Source organism: Haplochromis burtoni, unplaced genomic scaffold (genome assembly GCF_018398535.1).
Source record: "Haplochromis burtoni strain Fernald_Lab_line unplaced genomic scaffold, NCSU_Asbu1 Contig_45, whole genome shotgun sequence".
In the NCBI taxonomy this organism is placed as follows: Eukaryota; Metazoa; Chordata; class Actinopteri; order Cichliformes; family Cichlidae; genus Haplochromis; species Haplochromis burtoni.
This window is the reverse complement of record NW_024582406.1, coordinates 97,505-113,380: the sequence shown is the minus strand read 5'-3', so window position 1 is coordinate 113,380 and position 15,876 is coordinate 97,505. Positions and strand designations below refer to the sequence as shown.

General features: G+C 43.1%; 2 protein-coding genes across 4 annotated transcripts; one reads left to right on the top strand and one right to left on the bottom strand.

Moving 5' to 3' along the window:
* The first annotated feature begins 678 nt into the window (after positions 1 to 678).
* LOC102304010 (ADP-ribosylation factor-binding protein GGA1) lies at positions 679 to 8,195 on the top strand. Of its 2 annotated transcripts, none has more exons than XM_005940714.2 (17): positions 679 to 790; positions 1,633 to 1,717; positions 2,056 to 2,131; positions 2,236 to 2,334; positions 2,450 to 2,573; positions 2,813 to 2,913; positions 3,016 to 3,096; positions 3,482 to 3,619; positions 3,727 to 3,808; positions 4,550 to 4,663; positions 4,776 to 4,931; positions 5,053 to 5,126; positions 5,224 to 5,411; positions 5,626 to 5,855; positions 5,963 to 6,132; positions 6,290 to 6,400; positions 6,939 to 8,195. In XM_005940714.2, the coding sequence occupies exons 1-17, from the start codon at positions 748 to 750 to the stop codon at positions 7,047 to 7,049; spliced, it is 1,983 nt and encodes a 660-aa protein (XP_005940776.1). In that variant the 5' UTR covers positions 679 to 747; the 3' UTR covers positions 7,050 to 8,195. The 2 variants fall into 2 exon arrangements, with proteins under 2 accessions (XP_005940776.1, XP_014195046.1); XM_014339560.2 differs by having other exon boundaries at positions 776 to 860.
* Positions 8,196 to 8,509: 314 nt separating this feature from the next.
* On the bottom strand, positions 8,510 to 15,657 carry LOC102304917 (probable ATP-dependent RNA helicase DDX17). Of its 2 annotated transcripts, none has more exons than XM_042220217.1 (13): positions 15,259 to 15,657; positions 14,976 to 15,153; positions 14,783 to 14,879; positions 14,546 to 14,679; positions 14,374 to 14,439; positions 14,091 to 14,232; positions 13,787 to 13,947; positions 13,471 to 13,643; positions 13,230 to 13,340; positions 12,811 to 12,872; positions 12,585 to 12,644; positions 9,603 to 9,833; positions 8,510 to 9,382 (listed from the first exon to the last, which is right to left on the bottom strand). In XM_042220217.1, the coding sequence occupies exons 1-13, from the start codon at positions 15,306 to 15,308 to the stop codon at positions 8,952 to 8,954; spliced, it is 1,896 nt and encodes a 631-aa protein (XP_042076151.1). In that variant the 5' UTR covers positions 15,309 to 15,657; the 3' UTR covers positions 8,510 to 8,951. The 2 variants fall into 2 exon arrangements, with proteins under 2 accessions (XP_042076151.1, XP_005940780.1); XM_005940718.3 differs by having other exon boundaries at positions 14,976 to 15,135; positions 15,259 to 15,653.
* Positions 15,658 to 15,876: the final 219 nt, after the last annotated feature.

The window sequence follows — 15,876 nt, the reverse complement described above, 5'->3', positions numbered from 1 at the left end:
GATCCAAAACACACCGCCCGGGCAACAAAGGAGTGGCTCCGTAAGAAGCATTTGAAAGTCCTGGAGTGGCCTAGCCAGTCTCCAGACCTCAACCCCATAGAAAATCTGTGGCGGGAGTTGAAAGTCCGTGTTGCTCGGCGACAGCCCCAAAACATCACTGCTCTCGAGAAGATCTGCATGGAGGAATGGGCCAAAATACCAGCTACTGTGTGTGCAAACCTGGTAAAGACCTATAGTAAACGTTTGACCTCTGTTATTGCCAACAAAGGTTATGTTACAAAGTATTGAGTTGTATTTTTGTTATTGACCAAATACTTATTTTCCACCCTGATTTACGAATAAATTCTTTACAAATCCTACCATGTGGATTCATGGATTTTTTTTTCACATTCTGTCTCTCACAGTTGAAGTGTACCTCTGGTGCAAATTACTGACCTCTGTCATCATTTTAGGTGGGGGAACTTGCACAATCGGTGGCTGACTAAATACTTTTTTGCCCCACTGTAGTCAGAATTATGTATTGCATACAAATATTATTAATTTTACTTACTATATCTCTCTCTCTCTCTCTCTCTCTCTCTCTAATATATATATATATATATATATATATAAATAAAAATACAGATGAGATGGATCCTTTACTTGATGTATTACAAATATCGTAGTGCTTTCTATGTCATTCAACTCTGTTTTCTACGTGTCCATCCACTTCTCGCGAGATCGAGGCACCACATAAATCTCGCAGTTATGGCTGCGCCTCCCGATGCAGAGAGTTTGGAGTCACGTATCAGTGAGTGTTTTAAACTTATTCTCCTGCGCCCGTGTTGTCCGGGGACCCCGACACTGACAAGTTACTATCCGTGAGTTGTTGTAGATGAGATGAAAACTCACCGTAGCTGCGTTTGTCCCGTTAGAGGGGACTCGGACCCCGCCGTAACACCCAGGATGCTAACCTAGCTGCGGAGCTCTACCTTCCAGCTGTCAACACAGCACAGACATGCTGGCTTTGGATTTACGACTCTATAGCTAAACCGGGATGCTGGGGGCAAGATCGTGGGACCCAGAATTTGCATTCACATAGGATAGACTGTGATTAAAGTAAACCTGTGACTTCGTGGAAAAGCTCGAGAAGACACTGACACGACTGTGACTGTCGACAGCAAGCTAGCTAACCTTACACTCAGTTAGCACCTGTCCCATGTAGTCTGCTTGATGACATGCTGGGATACACTTCTAGCCTGCTTAGTCCAAGTTTTGTACATTATATTTCGACAAGACAACCTTATGTTTAGTGAAAGACCTCATGCACTCCGTGGCCAGTATGTTAAATATTTGTAGTTCATTTATGAACATAGCATAAACGTCCAAAAATGATTAATAAAGGTTGTAATGTTTACTTAAACTGCCACAGAGAAGCGTTTTTGAGGCATTTTGGCGGCTATATTTAGGCTGTATCGCTGTGCTTATATTTCATTAGTTTTATATGGGTGTAATTAACTGAAGGAAGACACTAGGACATTATAACAACTCGCAGTAACCAAATCCGAAAACATAAGCATTTAAGCATAAAAAATAATAAGATTCGGAAAGGTTGGTAACATTTATACATTTTTATGTGATATCCCATTTCAGACAGAGCCACAAATCCACTAAACAGAGACACAGACTGGAGTAGCATCCATGCCTTCTGTGACCAGCTCAACAATGAGTTGGAGGGGTAAGGGTCAAGACATTATTTACACATCATTACATAATTATAGTCTTACTGAGCCTTGTGATCATGTCTTCAGAGATATATTCATCTTTTCTACAAAAGGACAGTTTTTCTTCTACAACATTGGTAACTGTAGCTATATCAACACATATATTATGCCAATTTCTAGTTGTTTTTGAAAATGGCAAGGGTAATAGAAATTGAGCACAGATTTTTTTTGTTGTTGTTGTTTTTGTTTGTTTAGGAAAGAGCTTTTGTCAGCAGTCATTTTAGAATTTTGAATAATTTTATGCATCATTTATTTTAAATAAACCACCCCCAAAAATGTGACATGTTCATAGACCGCAGCTGGCCACCAGGCTCCTGGCCCACAAGATCCAGTCTCCACAAGAGTGGGAGGCCATGCAGGCATTACTTGTAAGTTCAGATCAGAATCAGGATCTGTTCAGTTATTTTCAGATGCTTTAGTTTCAGCTTTTGCCATTTTTAGATTTTTTTTTTTCCTACCCTTCAATTTCAAGGTCCTGGAGACTTGTATGAAAAACTGCGGGAAAAGGTTTCACAGTGAAGTGGGCAAATTCCGTTTTCTCAATGAACTCATCAAAGTTGTTTCTCCCAAGGTAGGACTTTAGGTCTCTTTGTGTCTGTGCCTCTTTGATACATGTCTTTTTTTTTTCCTTCTCTCTTGTTGTTGAGCTTTTTGTGGAAATGACCTGGGTTTCATCTCCAATTTAGTACCTTGGAACACGGTCCCCTGAGACAGTTAAAATAAAAGTTTTGGAGTTGATCTATAGCTGGACTTTGGCGTTACCAGATGAAGCCAAGATTTCAGACGCTTATCAAATGCTGAAAAAACAAGGTAAGAGTCGATCTGACATTTGATGAATCCTGTCAAAACCCATTTTTAAAGAGTAATTATGCTGAACTTGAAGATGAAGATGCTGTAATAGAGTTGAACATTTGGAGCTGAAAATTAAAGTAATAGGCCCACGTGGATAAAATGCCTTACGTTGTAACAGATGAGGTAAATCAACTAATGAAAATGATTAGACACATTTAAATAACTCAACACCTTCATGTTCTCTGCTTGTTAATCAGGTATTGTTAAACAAGATCCTGAGCTGCCACCTGACAAGCTACTCAACCTTCCTCCACCCAGACCCAAGAATGCTATTTTTGAAGATGAAGAGAAATCCAAAGTAAGGACTTTAGTACTAAAATATATGAACGAGTTATGTAGATGTGATGAACTAGCATCTGATGTTCTTCCTCATGTGAACTCTGACTTTCTACTTTGTCAGATGTTGTCTCGCCTATTGAACAGCTCGCACCCCGAAGACCTCAAAGCTGCCAACAAACTCATTAAGGAAATGGTCCAAGAGGTAAACGCTCTTTCCTTTTCCTTCCTATTTTCTTCACCACATTCATTCGGTGCAGCGATGTGTGATTTTTAGGAACAGGAGTAAAATGGTGCACTCAGAGCGGAGCAATAACTGAAAGAGGAAATTGGGAAATTGCCCTGTGGGTGTTTCCGTCTTTTGTACTCATTTCATGTCTAACAGGAATTAGTCTTTGCTCTCATCCATGAACCTGAACTGATTTCTCCCTGACCTTGCTGCGCTCTTGCTTTACTGCCTCTGGCTGTGTTTGTTGTGTTACAGGTCACCACAGTTTGGTCTGTTCATGACTGTTTCCTACATGTGCACTTGCTTTTGGCCAAAACCCGGTATGTGTGCAGTTTGTGAGTTTGTGTCTCGTTGGTTTTAGGATCAGAGGCGTGCAGAGAAGGTGTCAAAGCGGGTGAATGCCATTCAGGAGGTAAAGGAGAGCGTCACTTTACTGACTCAGCTTCTGCAGGACTACGACAGCACGGCTACCGATCAGAGCAATGCTGAACTCATTCAGGTGAGAAAAAGACAGATGCTTTAAATCAAAAGATCACACTGTAAATCAACCTGAAGTCATCTCCATTTAAAGTATTTTTTAACGTGGCGTGTGTGCTGTGTGGTCAGGACCTGTATCAGCGCTGTGAGAAAATGAGGCCAACACTGTTCAGACTGGCAAGTGACACGGAGGACAACGACGAGGCTCTGGGTGAGCTTAGTTATTATTCATCTGCCACTGAATAGGAGCTCTCTCCTTTTTTTCCACTATCATATCACTCAAGTGATGGATGGAATGAAAAGTGAGGGAATGGTGATGGAATGAGGAAGTAAGGGAAATTTTTCAAAGGAAGCTACCAAAGAAAAAGTGAGGAAAGTAGACACAGGGACAAATGTTTGTAGTGAGTTGTATAAGAGGCTGGACACTGTGGAATGAGAAAAAAGGTTTGTACCAACTGACTGGACAGAGCGATCGACCTGGAAAGGGTGTGAGTCAGGTTAGGGGAAATGTCCTAACAAGTGAAGAGTGTGTTGAGAAGATGGAAGGAGTACTTTGAGGAGCTGATGAATGTAGAAAATGGGAGACAGAGAGGAGGAAGTGAGGGCAACTATGAAGAGTTGGTCCAGATGACATAATTGTGGAGGTGTAGAGATGTCTAGGAAAGAGAGAAGTGGACTTTTTGACCACACAACCCTGGACAGTGAGGTCAGATCTCAGAGGAATGGAGAAGTGTTCTTGCTTTTTCAAGAACAAGGGTGACCTATAGATGGTCTAAAAAAATCTCTCTCATAGTATTTCTTTTTTTTAAAGAAATAAAGTGATGGTTTCTATTAGCGCATGAATTTATTTTTCTTTTTTGGTTCAACAGTTTATGAGCAGTCTTTCTAACAGAGGCAGGCGATTCTGATTAAATCCAGTGATAAGGATGAGCACTTTGTCATCTTTCCTCAGCGGAGATCCTGCAGGCCAACGACAGCCTGACTCAAGTCATCAACCTGTACAAGCAGCAGGTGAAAGGGGAGATTGTAAATGGAAACAACACATTAAACACACAGAAACAAACCGGTGGGTGAAGCTTTGAACACTAAAGAAGCCAAAAAGATTTTACTGTGTTACATTGAGCTGTCTAAAAGAATCTTTTAGTGAAGGATCAACAGTACTGATGGATTTCTCACAGGAGGAGGGACAGCGCTGCTAGATCTGTCAGGATTGGACACGTCACCACAGTCGCCGCCTTCCTTCCCAGAGTTTCCCACTCCCACAGACAGCCTAAACCCTCCCTCACATGGGGACATGGGGATTAGTCTCCTTGATGACGAACTCATGTCGCTTGGTAATAAAACACGTCAGACAGGCGTATGTAGCATACAACTTAAATCTCAGAGTCCTGAATGGAAACTGAGGGAAAGAAAACTTTTGTTCCTAAATACTACAACACTTTGCACCTCACACAGGTTTAAGTGAAGGAACACACACCTCTAACCCCGCCTCACAGCCTGAGGACTCCACAGCATGGGACTCGTTCCAGGTGAGTGATGGAGAAAATCTATTATTGCATCTGTGAAGCTCTCATATTTTTTTCCTGTACTCATTTTTTCTATTTATTTATTTTTTTAAACTTTCAGTCCTCTGACAGCATTGATACAGATATCGCAACAGCGCCCAGTCTCCTTTTGAGTCCAGATCCGCTTCCCCACTCTCAGCCTCTTTCATCTGGCTCCACTCCTGGGAACTCTGCCTTGGATGAACTGGACCTGCTGGGAAAAACCCTGCTGCAGCAGTCTCTACCTCCAGAGGGCCTGCAGGTCAAATGGTACCTAACAGGATTTGAGCACGATCACATTTTTGCTGAATTCATAGGAAAAGGCTTCTAGATGGCCATAATACTTTTGTAGTTTTGTAGTTTGGACAGCATCAACATTGAGTCAGGAGTTGGTTAAACTACTGTTTCTGGAAAAAGCAGATCAAAACCATTTAAGAGCTCAGAGCAAAAGTTGACGCAGAGTTGCTCATTCTTCTTCTCTAAGGGACAAGCAGCAGTCTAAACCGACTCTGAGAGACCTCCAGAACAAGACCGGGACAAACATCGCTCCAAATCCAATTCCAGCTTTTACAGCTGAACCTCCTGCACCTGTTCCCAACTCCCAGCCCAGCCTTAAAGCCACACTGCTGGATGTGTCTCCCTCTCACACTGAGGCTTCTTCTGCAGACGTTTCTCTGACTGACGTTTTTGTACCCTTAGAATCCATTAAGCCCAGTAAGTAAACGAGATCACTTATTGGTTTTATACCAAGAAGCTTGTTTGGTTTTGAGTGTTTTGGGTATATGATGAACTAATGTCCTTTCTGTCCTGTCTTTCTGCAGGTAGTCTGTTACCTGTAACTGTGTTTGACAGCCACAGTCTGCGGGTTCTCTTTCACTTCGCTCGCGACTCTCCTCCGTCTCGACCCGATGTTCTGGTGGTGATTATCTCCATGCTTTCGTCAGCCCCTGTGCCTGTCACCAACATAAACTTCCAGACTACTGCTCCAAAGGTCAGCACTGATATAGTCCAAGGCCTTTGTCCCCTCTGTCAGATGGAGTAAATGAGATCCACAGCTGCTGATTTAGTGTCTCAGTTAAAAAAAAAAAAGAGAGAGAGAGAGAGAAACAAAACAAAGCCCTAATGTTGTTTTTATTTATCAACTGCAGACGATGGCCGTGAAGCTGCAGCCCCCGTCAGGGACGGAGCTCCCCGCTTTTAACCCCATCCTCCCTCCTGCTGCTGTCACACAGATCTTGCTGCTAGCAAATCCAAACAAGGTAGGTCCGGATATTTCACAGAATAGATAGAAATGTCCTTGTGATGTCTGGCTGAGCAAAGGCCAGAAAAAAAGAGCCTTTAAACTGTTCAGCAATAGATAAGTGCAGCATATTTTCAGTGCTGATTATCTTGGCCAAGGTTGGAAAAAAGAATAACAGATCTAGATAAATGAAGCCCCAACTTAATTTAATGAGAAAGCAGAATTAAACACAAGCTTGAAAGCAACTCTGCACTGGGCTGTACCCCATTTAATTATTTCTTTGGACTGTTCTTTTTGTACAGCATTCCACTTTTTAGCCTTTTAAAAACAAGAAGTTAAAAGAAATCCCTATCCCAAAATTATTTTGACATTCATGCCCATGATTAATGAATTTTAACAAAAACTACAGATGTGACAGAAAATAAGGAAAAGCATAATGGGTCCATTTGAATCCCGTCATCTGATGGGAAGGTCAAGGAGCCTGTCATTCCTCTTGTCCCAGAGCATTAATCCAAGCTGTCATACTTAGCCTCTCTCTGCATGTGTTTGTGTCTCAGGAGAAAGTGAAGCTGCAGTACAGATTAACCTTCACCATGGGAGAGCAGGAGCACAGCGAGAGCGGCAGTCTAGAACAGTTTCCGCCTCCGGAGAAATGGGGGAACCTATAGCATTTAAACACAACCACAACCTGACAGACTTTCTGCTCTCAGACTCGCCCCCACCCCCTAAACTGACTCCTGAGCTGGAGGCCTGCTGAAACCTTTTTCCTTTGCAGTCATGTTGTACTTTCTTTGACTGGTATTGATTGTGTTCCTCTGATTACACTCATGCGCAGTCAGTGTAATGTGTGTACGCTTTGCTATAACAAGTCACGTGTCTAGGTCTAGTCTGCTGTATGTGGCTGCTTAAACAAACCTGCAACAGCCACTTCATAGTTGTTGCAGTTTTTTTTCTTTTTTTATAAACACAGTGCTACAAAGGAAGTAAACTACAACAACTGTGTGCATATTAGGTTATTTGGTGTACTTTATTTTTCACCTCAGGCAGTCGAAATCCATTATCAGCTGTTTACCTTCACATCAGCATGCTACGGTCGGTGAAAAATGGGACACAGTGCTTGCAAAACCCAACGTCAACACAAAGCGACTCTTTAAGTTTGCAAAACGAGGCTGAACTGAATCAACTTGTTGTGTCTGTTTACGTTGATTGCTTTTCTTTCACATTGACTGAGTGCACTTTGTGATCACAGAGAATGATTGTTTTAACACTTTTGTTTTTCTAGCTGACCCCTCGAATCTTGTGTAATGAACAAAATTTACTGTTAACATCAAAGCTGTGTATTTTCTGCCATACGTGCCTATTTTGCAGTTCTAATATTATTTAAAGTTCAGTTTTCTTTTTCTCATCTGTTACATGTTTGTCATGTGAGGCGTGCAGATTTAAATAGTATTAATATAGTCATCTTTAATACACTATGAGTTCAATTTTGAGATTAGTTTGACATTTGAGTTGTTGTGTAAGCATTTATTCGGAAAAATGGAAAACTTGAGCATATGCAAACTGAGCTGCACTCCGGTGCTCTGAGCGCGGTGTCCGTCTCAGACGTGTTCAGATCGTTTCTACAATCTGCGATGCATGACAGCCATGCTGAACACTTCCTCCCACAGGATCCCGATCACATTCCACTGCACTAATTTCCAGTAAGACTGCTTTGTTAAATGCCAGATATAGCAGTTCTGTTATGTACATTTGACATGTGTGAGAGCATAACACTGGTAAAATGGGGAAATAAAATTTATTCTTGGTGATCAAAAGAAGTGTTCAAGTGTTTACAGAAACACACAAACATGTCCTGTACACCAAAGAACTTTATTAAACATGAAAAACAAATTTAAAAAGGGGACTTACTGTTTGCTAGGAAATCTCATTCATCACTGCTGCAAAGACCAGACCACACTGGTGATCCTCTAAACAGGTAAGCCTCAGGAGATTTGTTAGTAAATACAAACTTAGAAATCACTAGTCGGTAAGGCCTCAATTTGCACCTACATAACGAGATCGAGGAAAAGCTCAAAGAAAAACACTCCAATGTGGTAAAGGTTTTTAACCCACTTTTTTTTTTTTTTTTAAATCACATCAGGATCTGTTTTTAATATTTCAGAAGGATTTTTTGGCTTCCAACAATGATCTGAAACAGAAAAAACAAAATTAACTTCAACACCTACCTTTGCCATACCTACACAGAAAATAACACTAACCTCTTGGAAGTAGCTCACAAAGAGATTCACAATACAAAACAGCAGCTTTGCTTTTTTCCATCCAATACAGCTGCAACAAACTAAGCTAAACGAACACAGAATTGCTTTAAACCAACTTTAAGCTGAAAAAAAGTTTTCCACGCAAACACCTGAAGCCAGTCGAAAACTAATGTTGAAGAAATGAAGATCTCTCAGTCAACTAAAACATGCTTTTAACTGGAATGTTGGAAGAGCGATAAAATTAAAAATTCAACACAAATCTGCCCGGGTGTAGTTTGTGTTGTGCTGTGTAACACTGATGCACATACGACATCATTTCCTCCCAGACAGAGGTGCCGGAGGAGGCGCAAACTGGAATGGCGAGTGCCCCATCAAACCCATCATAGGCTGCGGAGGGTTGAACTGCTGAGCCATTAGAGGCTGAGGGCCTGATGAAGGAGGTGGGGCATTCCCCGCAGCGCTGCCTGCTGAGCTGGAGCCACCTCTGGAGCTGCTGTTATTCTGGTACTGGTCATAGGAGCCGGAGCCATAACTACGTCCTCCATCCCTGCTGCTGCGATCTCTGTAAGAAGAAGATTGATCCCCATCCCGGTTGTTTCCGCTGCGGCTGTAGCTGCTGCCGCTGCCACGGCCATCCTTTGAGCTGCTGCCCCCACCAGCAGAACGCATCCGACGATCACACTCATCCTGGTACATCATGTTGGGATTGTTTGAATTGGAGTTGCGGAAACGGGAACGGCCACCTGGGAATTAAAAGTTGTAATGAAACTGCTAGCTCATTCATTTACCCAAGCATTTGTTTATGTGATCAATCACTTGCACCCTTAAATACAGTCAATCTATCCTTCACATACTACCAAAGCTCATCCCCATTTAGGCAAATCAATAAAGACTCTTCTGTGGTGCAGAGAGCTCAGCAGTTAAACGGTTTAAGCAACACATGATGCTTAAACCGTTCCTCACCTCCTCCGCTGCGTCCACTGTCGGCCAGCTGCAGCAGTTTGGGATTGATCGCCTGCCGGGCTTCCTCCAGGACCCGGATCAGCTCTCGGGCCTGCCGGAGGTTCCCCGGAGTGAAAAAGGTGTAAGCGGTGCCTTTGTTAGTGCTGCGAGCTGTACGCCCGATGCGGTGGATATAATCCTCGGATGAGTTAGGGTAGTCATAGTTGATGACAAACTTGACATCCTCCACATCTTTGGCAGCAGGGGCGGTGCGAGAGGAGAAGAGGTCAGTAACAGGGATGGAAAAGATGCAAACAGAAGTCAGATCAAAACTAACGCTAATTGACTTTTACATTATTTTGAGTGTTCATTAATTTTGTCTTTTAAAATGGGAACAGTCACACAGACAATAACTGCAAGACACCCATCGTCCTCTGAAAGCATCACTTACCAGTCAAATCATCGGCTATTTGTACTCTGCACACATTTAGAAAATGACCTAACGTGCCAATTAGAAAAACAAATAATGTAGCAGAGAAATAAAGTATGTGCACACATGAAAACAGGTTACATGCAGTCAAATATAAGCTGCAAAAATAAGGAAAAAGTTGCAGTACGAGAATTTGGATAAACATTAAAAAAGAAACAAATTTTCAAAGGCTGTGACCCTAAAATTAAATATATAATGTAGAGAAATTTCTGACAGAAAAGATTAACTCAAAGTTAAGAGGTCTGTTTCTCATTACAGTTGATGAAGGGCTCAGAAAACACTGCTGATTAGAGAAAATGGACGTCTTGTTTTGGAAGCATAATGACAAAGACTGACGGAGGAGGAAAAATAGGGAAGGGGGAAGGGTTAGGTACAGTACTTACCCTGTAATCAGAGATTTAGGGATTTCCCTCTCTGTCCCCCCACCCATCACCAGTCATGGGAGGTCTGCAGGGGTAGGAGGAGAGCGCACCGGACAAATGCAGTCCCTTCTCCAACCTCGCCACTCCTCCACAACCCTCCCAAAGCTGGAAGCTGTCTGGGCCAGAGCTCCAGCTGGACTGTGCTGGGTTGCGGTCTTACCCTACTCCTAACTGTGCTTCTTCGTGTGTCCCAGCCGTGATCGGCCTGGAACCATTACTGCTGGGCTTATGTATGTTTCTAGAGGAAGAGGTCAGTGGAGAGGCCTTCTAGATTCTTTTATGTCAACTTCAAGGATCTCATATCCTTGACATTTTTTAGATTACCAAGAAGTGGTGATACTAACTTCTAATTAAGAGATTGGTTAGTGAAAGAAGTAGATTTTTTCGAACGGGCTTTGACTGGTGCTGCTTGCTCCAAATGCCTCCTAGGTCACGTCAAAGGGCAGTGGTATTACCGAGCCCAGCTTTTCAATTTTCGTAACAAGAAACAGACACTAAAGGAGGGAGGACGTTCTCTTTAAGAGAGATTTGGGAGTGGGCTCTGCCAGGGAATGTGCTCTAGTTCTTATGATGGTATTTAGAAAGTCTGACCTGGTGATCTGGTGTGATGTATACAAAGACAACAGGCCAAGGAGTTCAAGACAAAGGGGAAAGTGAAAGCTGTGGGTTCAGGGATAGAGGTGAAAGGGACAAAAACGGACAAGTCAGAAATGTTTAAAGGCAAACGAATAGATAAATAAGAGACCAAAATGAGGGGGGGGGGGGGGAGTAGTGAAAAAAGAAGAAGAGAAGGAGGGATGAGAGAGAAACAGGCAGACAAATTAAGAAAGACAGAATAAAAAGGAAGGAGAGTGAAAAGGAGGGAGACTGATCACAGTGAGGTGGCTCCTCCAGGCCAGGACTCCTGCCAGCCAGGACCAGACATGACGTCCTCAGAGGGAGAGGTTGGCCTGGACAGCCAGTGGTGGGGGTGGTGTTGGGGGCTGGCATCAGGCAGTTCAGAGGGAAAGTCTCCAGAATAGCCGCCCGTGCCCGGCTCGGCTGCTTTCCACCCTCATTTCCTGGCAGGTGTTTCTGTCTTTATCGTCTTGTGACACACCACTGCAGCTCATCTTCACAAAACTGTTTTCTATTTAAGTGCATTAGCTGAAAGTTCAAATTTAGGCACAATTTTATGAGTTTGTTATTGAATGGACTTGAATCTCCTCGAGGACTTTACGGGAAAGTTTTCTTAATCCGTTACAGCCGTTAGATTGAATACCGGCTGTGAATATGAGTGAATGTTATCAGCAAGTGCTTTGGGTTCATCCCTCTGTTGATGGCATGCCAAATAAGAGTCCAGCCTCCTCCACGCCCCCTTCTTCGCCCTCTCACCCGACAGCTGCCCTCGAGCATACGATCAAATTTTGGAAGCCCAGCGGCACCCTGCGCTTGCCACTCCCTCCCCGCCCGTCATCACCCAGGCTGCCAGTGTCCTGGAAGGCGGGGGGAGAGCTTCATTAGCGGGCTCTTTGTTAAGTTTTCAGCAGAGACGGCCGTGTCTGGGAATCAGATTAATCAGGCTGTCTTTCTCCCCAAGACAGCTTTCGATTTGTCATGCCTAGGTCCGGCTGCAGGCTCCCGAGAGCCTGTGTGCTTCTAGTTGCCAGAAGAGAGACTTGAAACAAAAACAACACAAATAAACAAAATGAAAAGAAAACAAATGAACACAGAATTAGGTTCAAAGTTGGACTGTTGTGCTGTAAGGGGCTGCTTGGCTAGCCTCTCCCCTTACATCGTCACACTTCATTCAACATCAATCCTTCGTTCGGCTTTCTTAGTGTTTCTTTAATAAAGCAAAGAGACTTCAGTGTCTGGAGGAAAGCCTGCTTCAAATGACATACTTCTTAGATACACACTTTATCTGAGAAGCAGCGCATGTGTTTGTGGTTGGCCTTTGATAAATTTACTGTGAATAAAAATGCAGACAACAGCCAGATCAATATATACTGATCATTATCATTCTAAATACTGAAGAGGGAAATATATTGCATGTATGTGGGGCTATACTTAGGAAATTACTTGCTTTATACTTGAGCACACATGACATACCAAGCCCACGTGAGGCGACGTCAGTAGCAATGAGGATGGGTGCTTTGCCACTCCGAAACTCTGCAACATGAGATGAATAAGAGGTGATTAGGATCAGCTAATTAATTTAATTCAGTTCAGTTTGTATAATTATGCAAGCAGAGCCAACACATGGTTCAGGGCAGCACAACACAACAGTACAAAGAACTGTCGTACAATGAAATGTCAGCGAGTGTGTTTATTGTACCTGATAATACCCAGTCTCTCTCTGGCTGACTCTTGTCACCATGAATACACATCGCTGGCCACCTAGAAGACAAATCAGCAACTTTAACAGTGCGTCTGTGTGTCTCTGCTCTTTTGATTTTCTCTACAACCACTCATCTGATGTACTACAAACCAGTGATGGGCAATTCAAGCAAAAGTACAATTCAATATTTACAGTGGACCAATTTGACAAGTCTTCAATTATTGCTCCTAAATGACTGTGCTTAGATAAGGCTGTGGAATAGCTTAAAAAGCTCCAATAGCTCCAGTCCATATACACACTCCAGTGTTAAACTGCCCAACTTCAGCATAGATCATACCACTGGGTGACATCATGGTGTCCATTCTTTATTACAGTCTGCAGTTAAAACGGATGCTGGGATGAGTTGGTATACTCACCCGTCACGTCTCATCCTACGTGTCAGATCATCACACCGTTTCTTGGTCTCAACGAAGATGATGGTCTTGTTTTCCTTCTCAGCCATAATCTCTTCCATCAGCTGGATAAGCCTGAGAAAAGCAAAAGAAGCAAATGCATTATAATTAAAAGGGATGTAAACGCACACACCAAACACAGCAGATGCTGTTATTATTAACGTGAGAAGTTAATTCCTATGTGACCAGATCACCAAGCTCTTACTTTTGGTCCTTTTCGCTCTCCACGCAAACGTCAACAATTTGAAGGATGTTGTGGTTAGCGCTGAGCTCCAGAGCTCCAACATTGATCTGGACATAGTCCTTCAGGAAGTCCTCTGCCAGTTGGCGAACTTCTTTAGGCCAGGTAGCGCTCCACATCAGAGTCTGTCTGTCCGGCTGGGCAAGAGAACCCACCAAATAAAAAAACTATACACTAAAACAGCTTTGACTTCAAACATAAGAGTAAGCAGCAGAAAACAGAAAAACAAAGAAAAAAACCCAAAAAGACAGAGATACAGCCTTTGAGTATCAGCTTTTACCCTGATCTGATCCACAATTTTGCGTATCTGTGGTTCGAAACCCATGTCTAGCATGCGGTCAGCCTCATCCAGAACTAGGTATGTGCAGCGCCGCAGGTTGGTCTTTCCAGCTTCTAGGAAGTCAATGAGACGACCCGGAGTGGCGATGCAGATCTCAACGCCTGGACAAGACAATGTTAGCATGTTTCAGTATGTAATATAATCAGTTAAACTGAAAATAAATAAGTTACAGACTAATCGAAAGTGGTTCCCAAAAGGACACAACTGTATGGTTGCATGCTCTAGTAGTCTTAGTAGTCGTCACCTCTCTCCAAGTCTCGTATTTGAGGTCCCTTGGGAGCACCGCCGTACACACAAGTGCTTTTGATGCGTGATGACTTTCCATAGTCATATGCCACCTGCTGGACCTGCTGAGCTAGTTCTCTCGTGGGGGCCAACACCAAGCACTGCACAGCACATATATAAAGCCACATCAATCCTCTCTTTAGTGTTTTAGTTTTATGTTGTGCTTTGATGTCTTTAATATAATTAGGTTATTCCAAGGCAGACTACTCAGTGATTAGTGCTCTCCTTTTCTCTTCACGTACAATGGGTCCATCTCCACGCTCCAAGTAGGGCTGATGATTGATGTGCACGATTGCAGGCAGGAGATACTGAAAGAAGAAAAATATGGAAGACTGGTTCAGTCTTCTTTCACATCTTTCACCTGTGAAATTCATCTGTGTGGTGCGTACAGGTGAAGAGGAAGACACATCTCACCGATAAAGTCTTCCCAGAACCCGTCTGAGCAATGCCCACCATGTCTCTCCCACTGAGTGCCAGAGGGAAACCTTGAGCCTGAATGGCTGTTGGTTCCTTGAAGTTTTGCTGCATCAGTACATCCATTACATATTCTAGTTGGAAGAAGCAAAAATAAGGGACGATAAAGTATCTGGTTATGTATGTCTGCAAACTGTCCACAGTGCTGCAAGTGTATCCATGAGTGCATGTGCTTACGAGGAAACTGTGCATGATGGAAGCTGGTGACAGGTTTTGGGCAGCCTGAGCCTCGGACTGTGATTTCTTTCTTTCTGCGATACTCCTCAACATCATACTGAGAGCAAAGAGAAGAAAAGCAACAAGTGAAGACAGACAAAACAACACAACAGCTGCAGCTGAAGGTCAGACTGTGACATGGCGTACATAATACCTGGCTCATTCGCTGCACTTCGGAATTTTCATTATAGAAGTTTTTCTCAAATTTAGGAAGCTCATTCAGGTCCCATCTCTTCTTTCGTAAGCGTTCCCCAGGATTCCGAAACTTCTTACCCGGGGGTGGTCCTCCTCTGCTTGATCCGAATCGGGGATTGCTGGAATATGACAACGAACTGTAAGGTCAATGCAGCCGCTGCTAGTCACAATAAAAACATATAATAGGGTTTTATGATAACTAACTAGCATTAGCTGACAAGCTAACTTAGCAGTCCTCTTACCCTCTGTCACGACCACGGTCTCGGTCTCTGTCTCCGTAAGAACCTCTCATTTTGAGGGCTCTTATTAAGTTTTGCTAATGGACCTTTATCTTCTACAGGTTGTACGGCTTTTGCTTACAGATACTTTTTCTGGCCTTGCTTGAAAACTCCAGAAGCTTCACTCGGCGAGACCGTGAATTAGCTTGGAAAACTGACTAAATCAAAAATAAATTAAAATGTCGTCTTCGTAAATGCCTGCTGAAAAGTTAAGTAGCACAACCCGCCATATTTCCGTTGTGACAAGCGTCGTTAGGGTTGCAATAGTAATAAGACGCAGGAGATGGTTGTGTTGTTGTTAGCTTAACACAGAACCGGAAGCTGCTGTGACTGGCTGGCGGCTGGATAAGTCCCGCCCCCATACTGTGAGTGACATATTCATGGCACGCGTACGTCTGTTTACTTACTTGGCCATTTATTAAACAGCTTTGGAAACTTAATGCAATACACTCACTGGCCAGTTCACGTGGTCAGCTGCTCCTTAAAACAAACAGGGCATCAAGATGAGCCGCTGAACTACAAACAGAGCTTTAGAATTGAAGGCAATTTAAGTGACTTGGAAGATGACATGGTTGTTGCTTC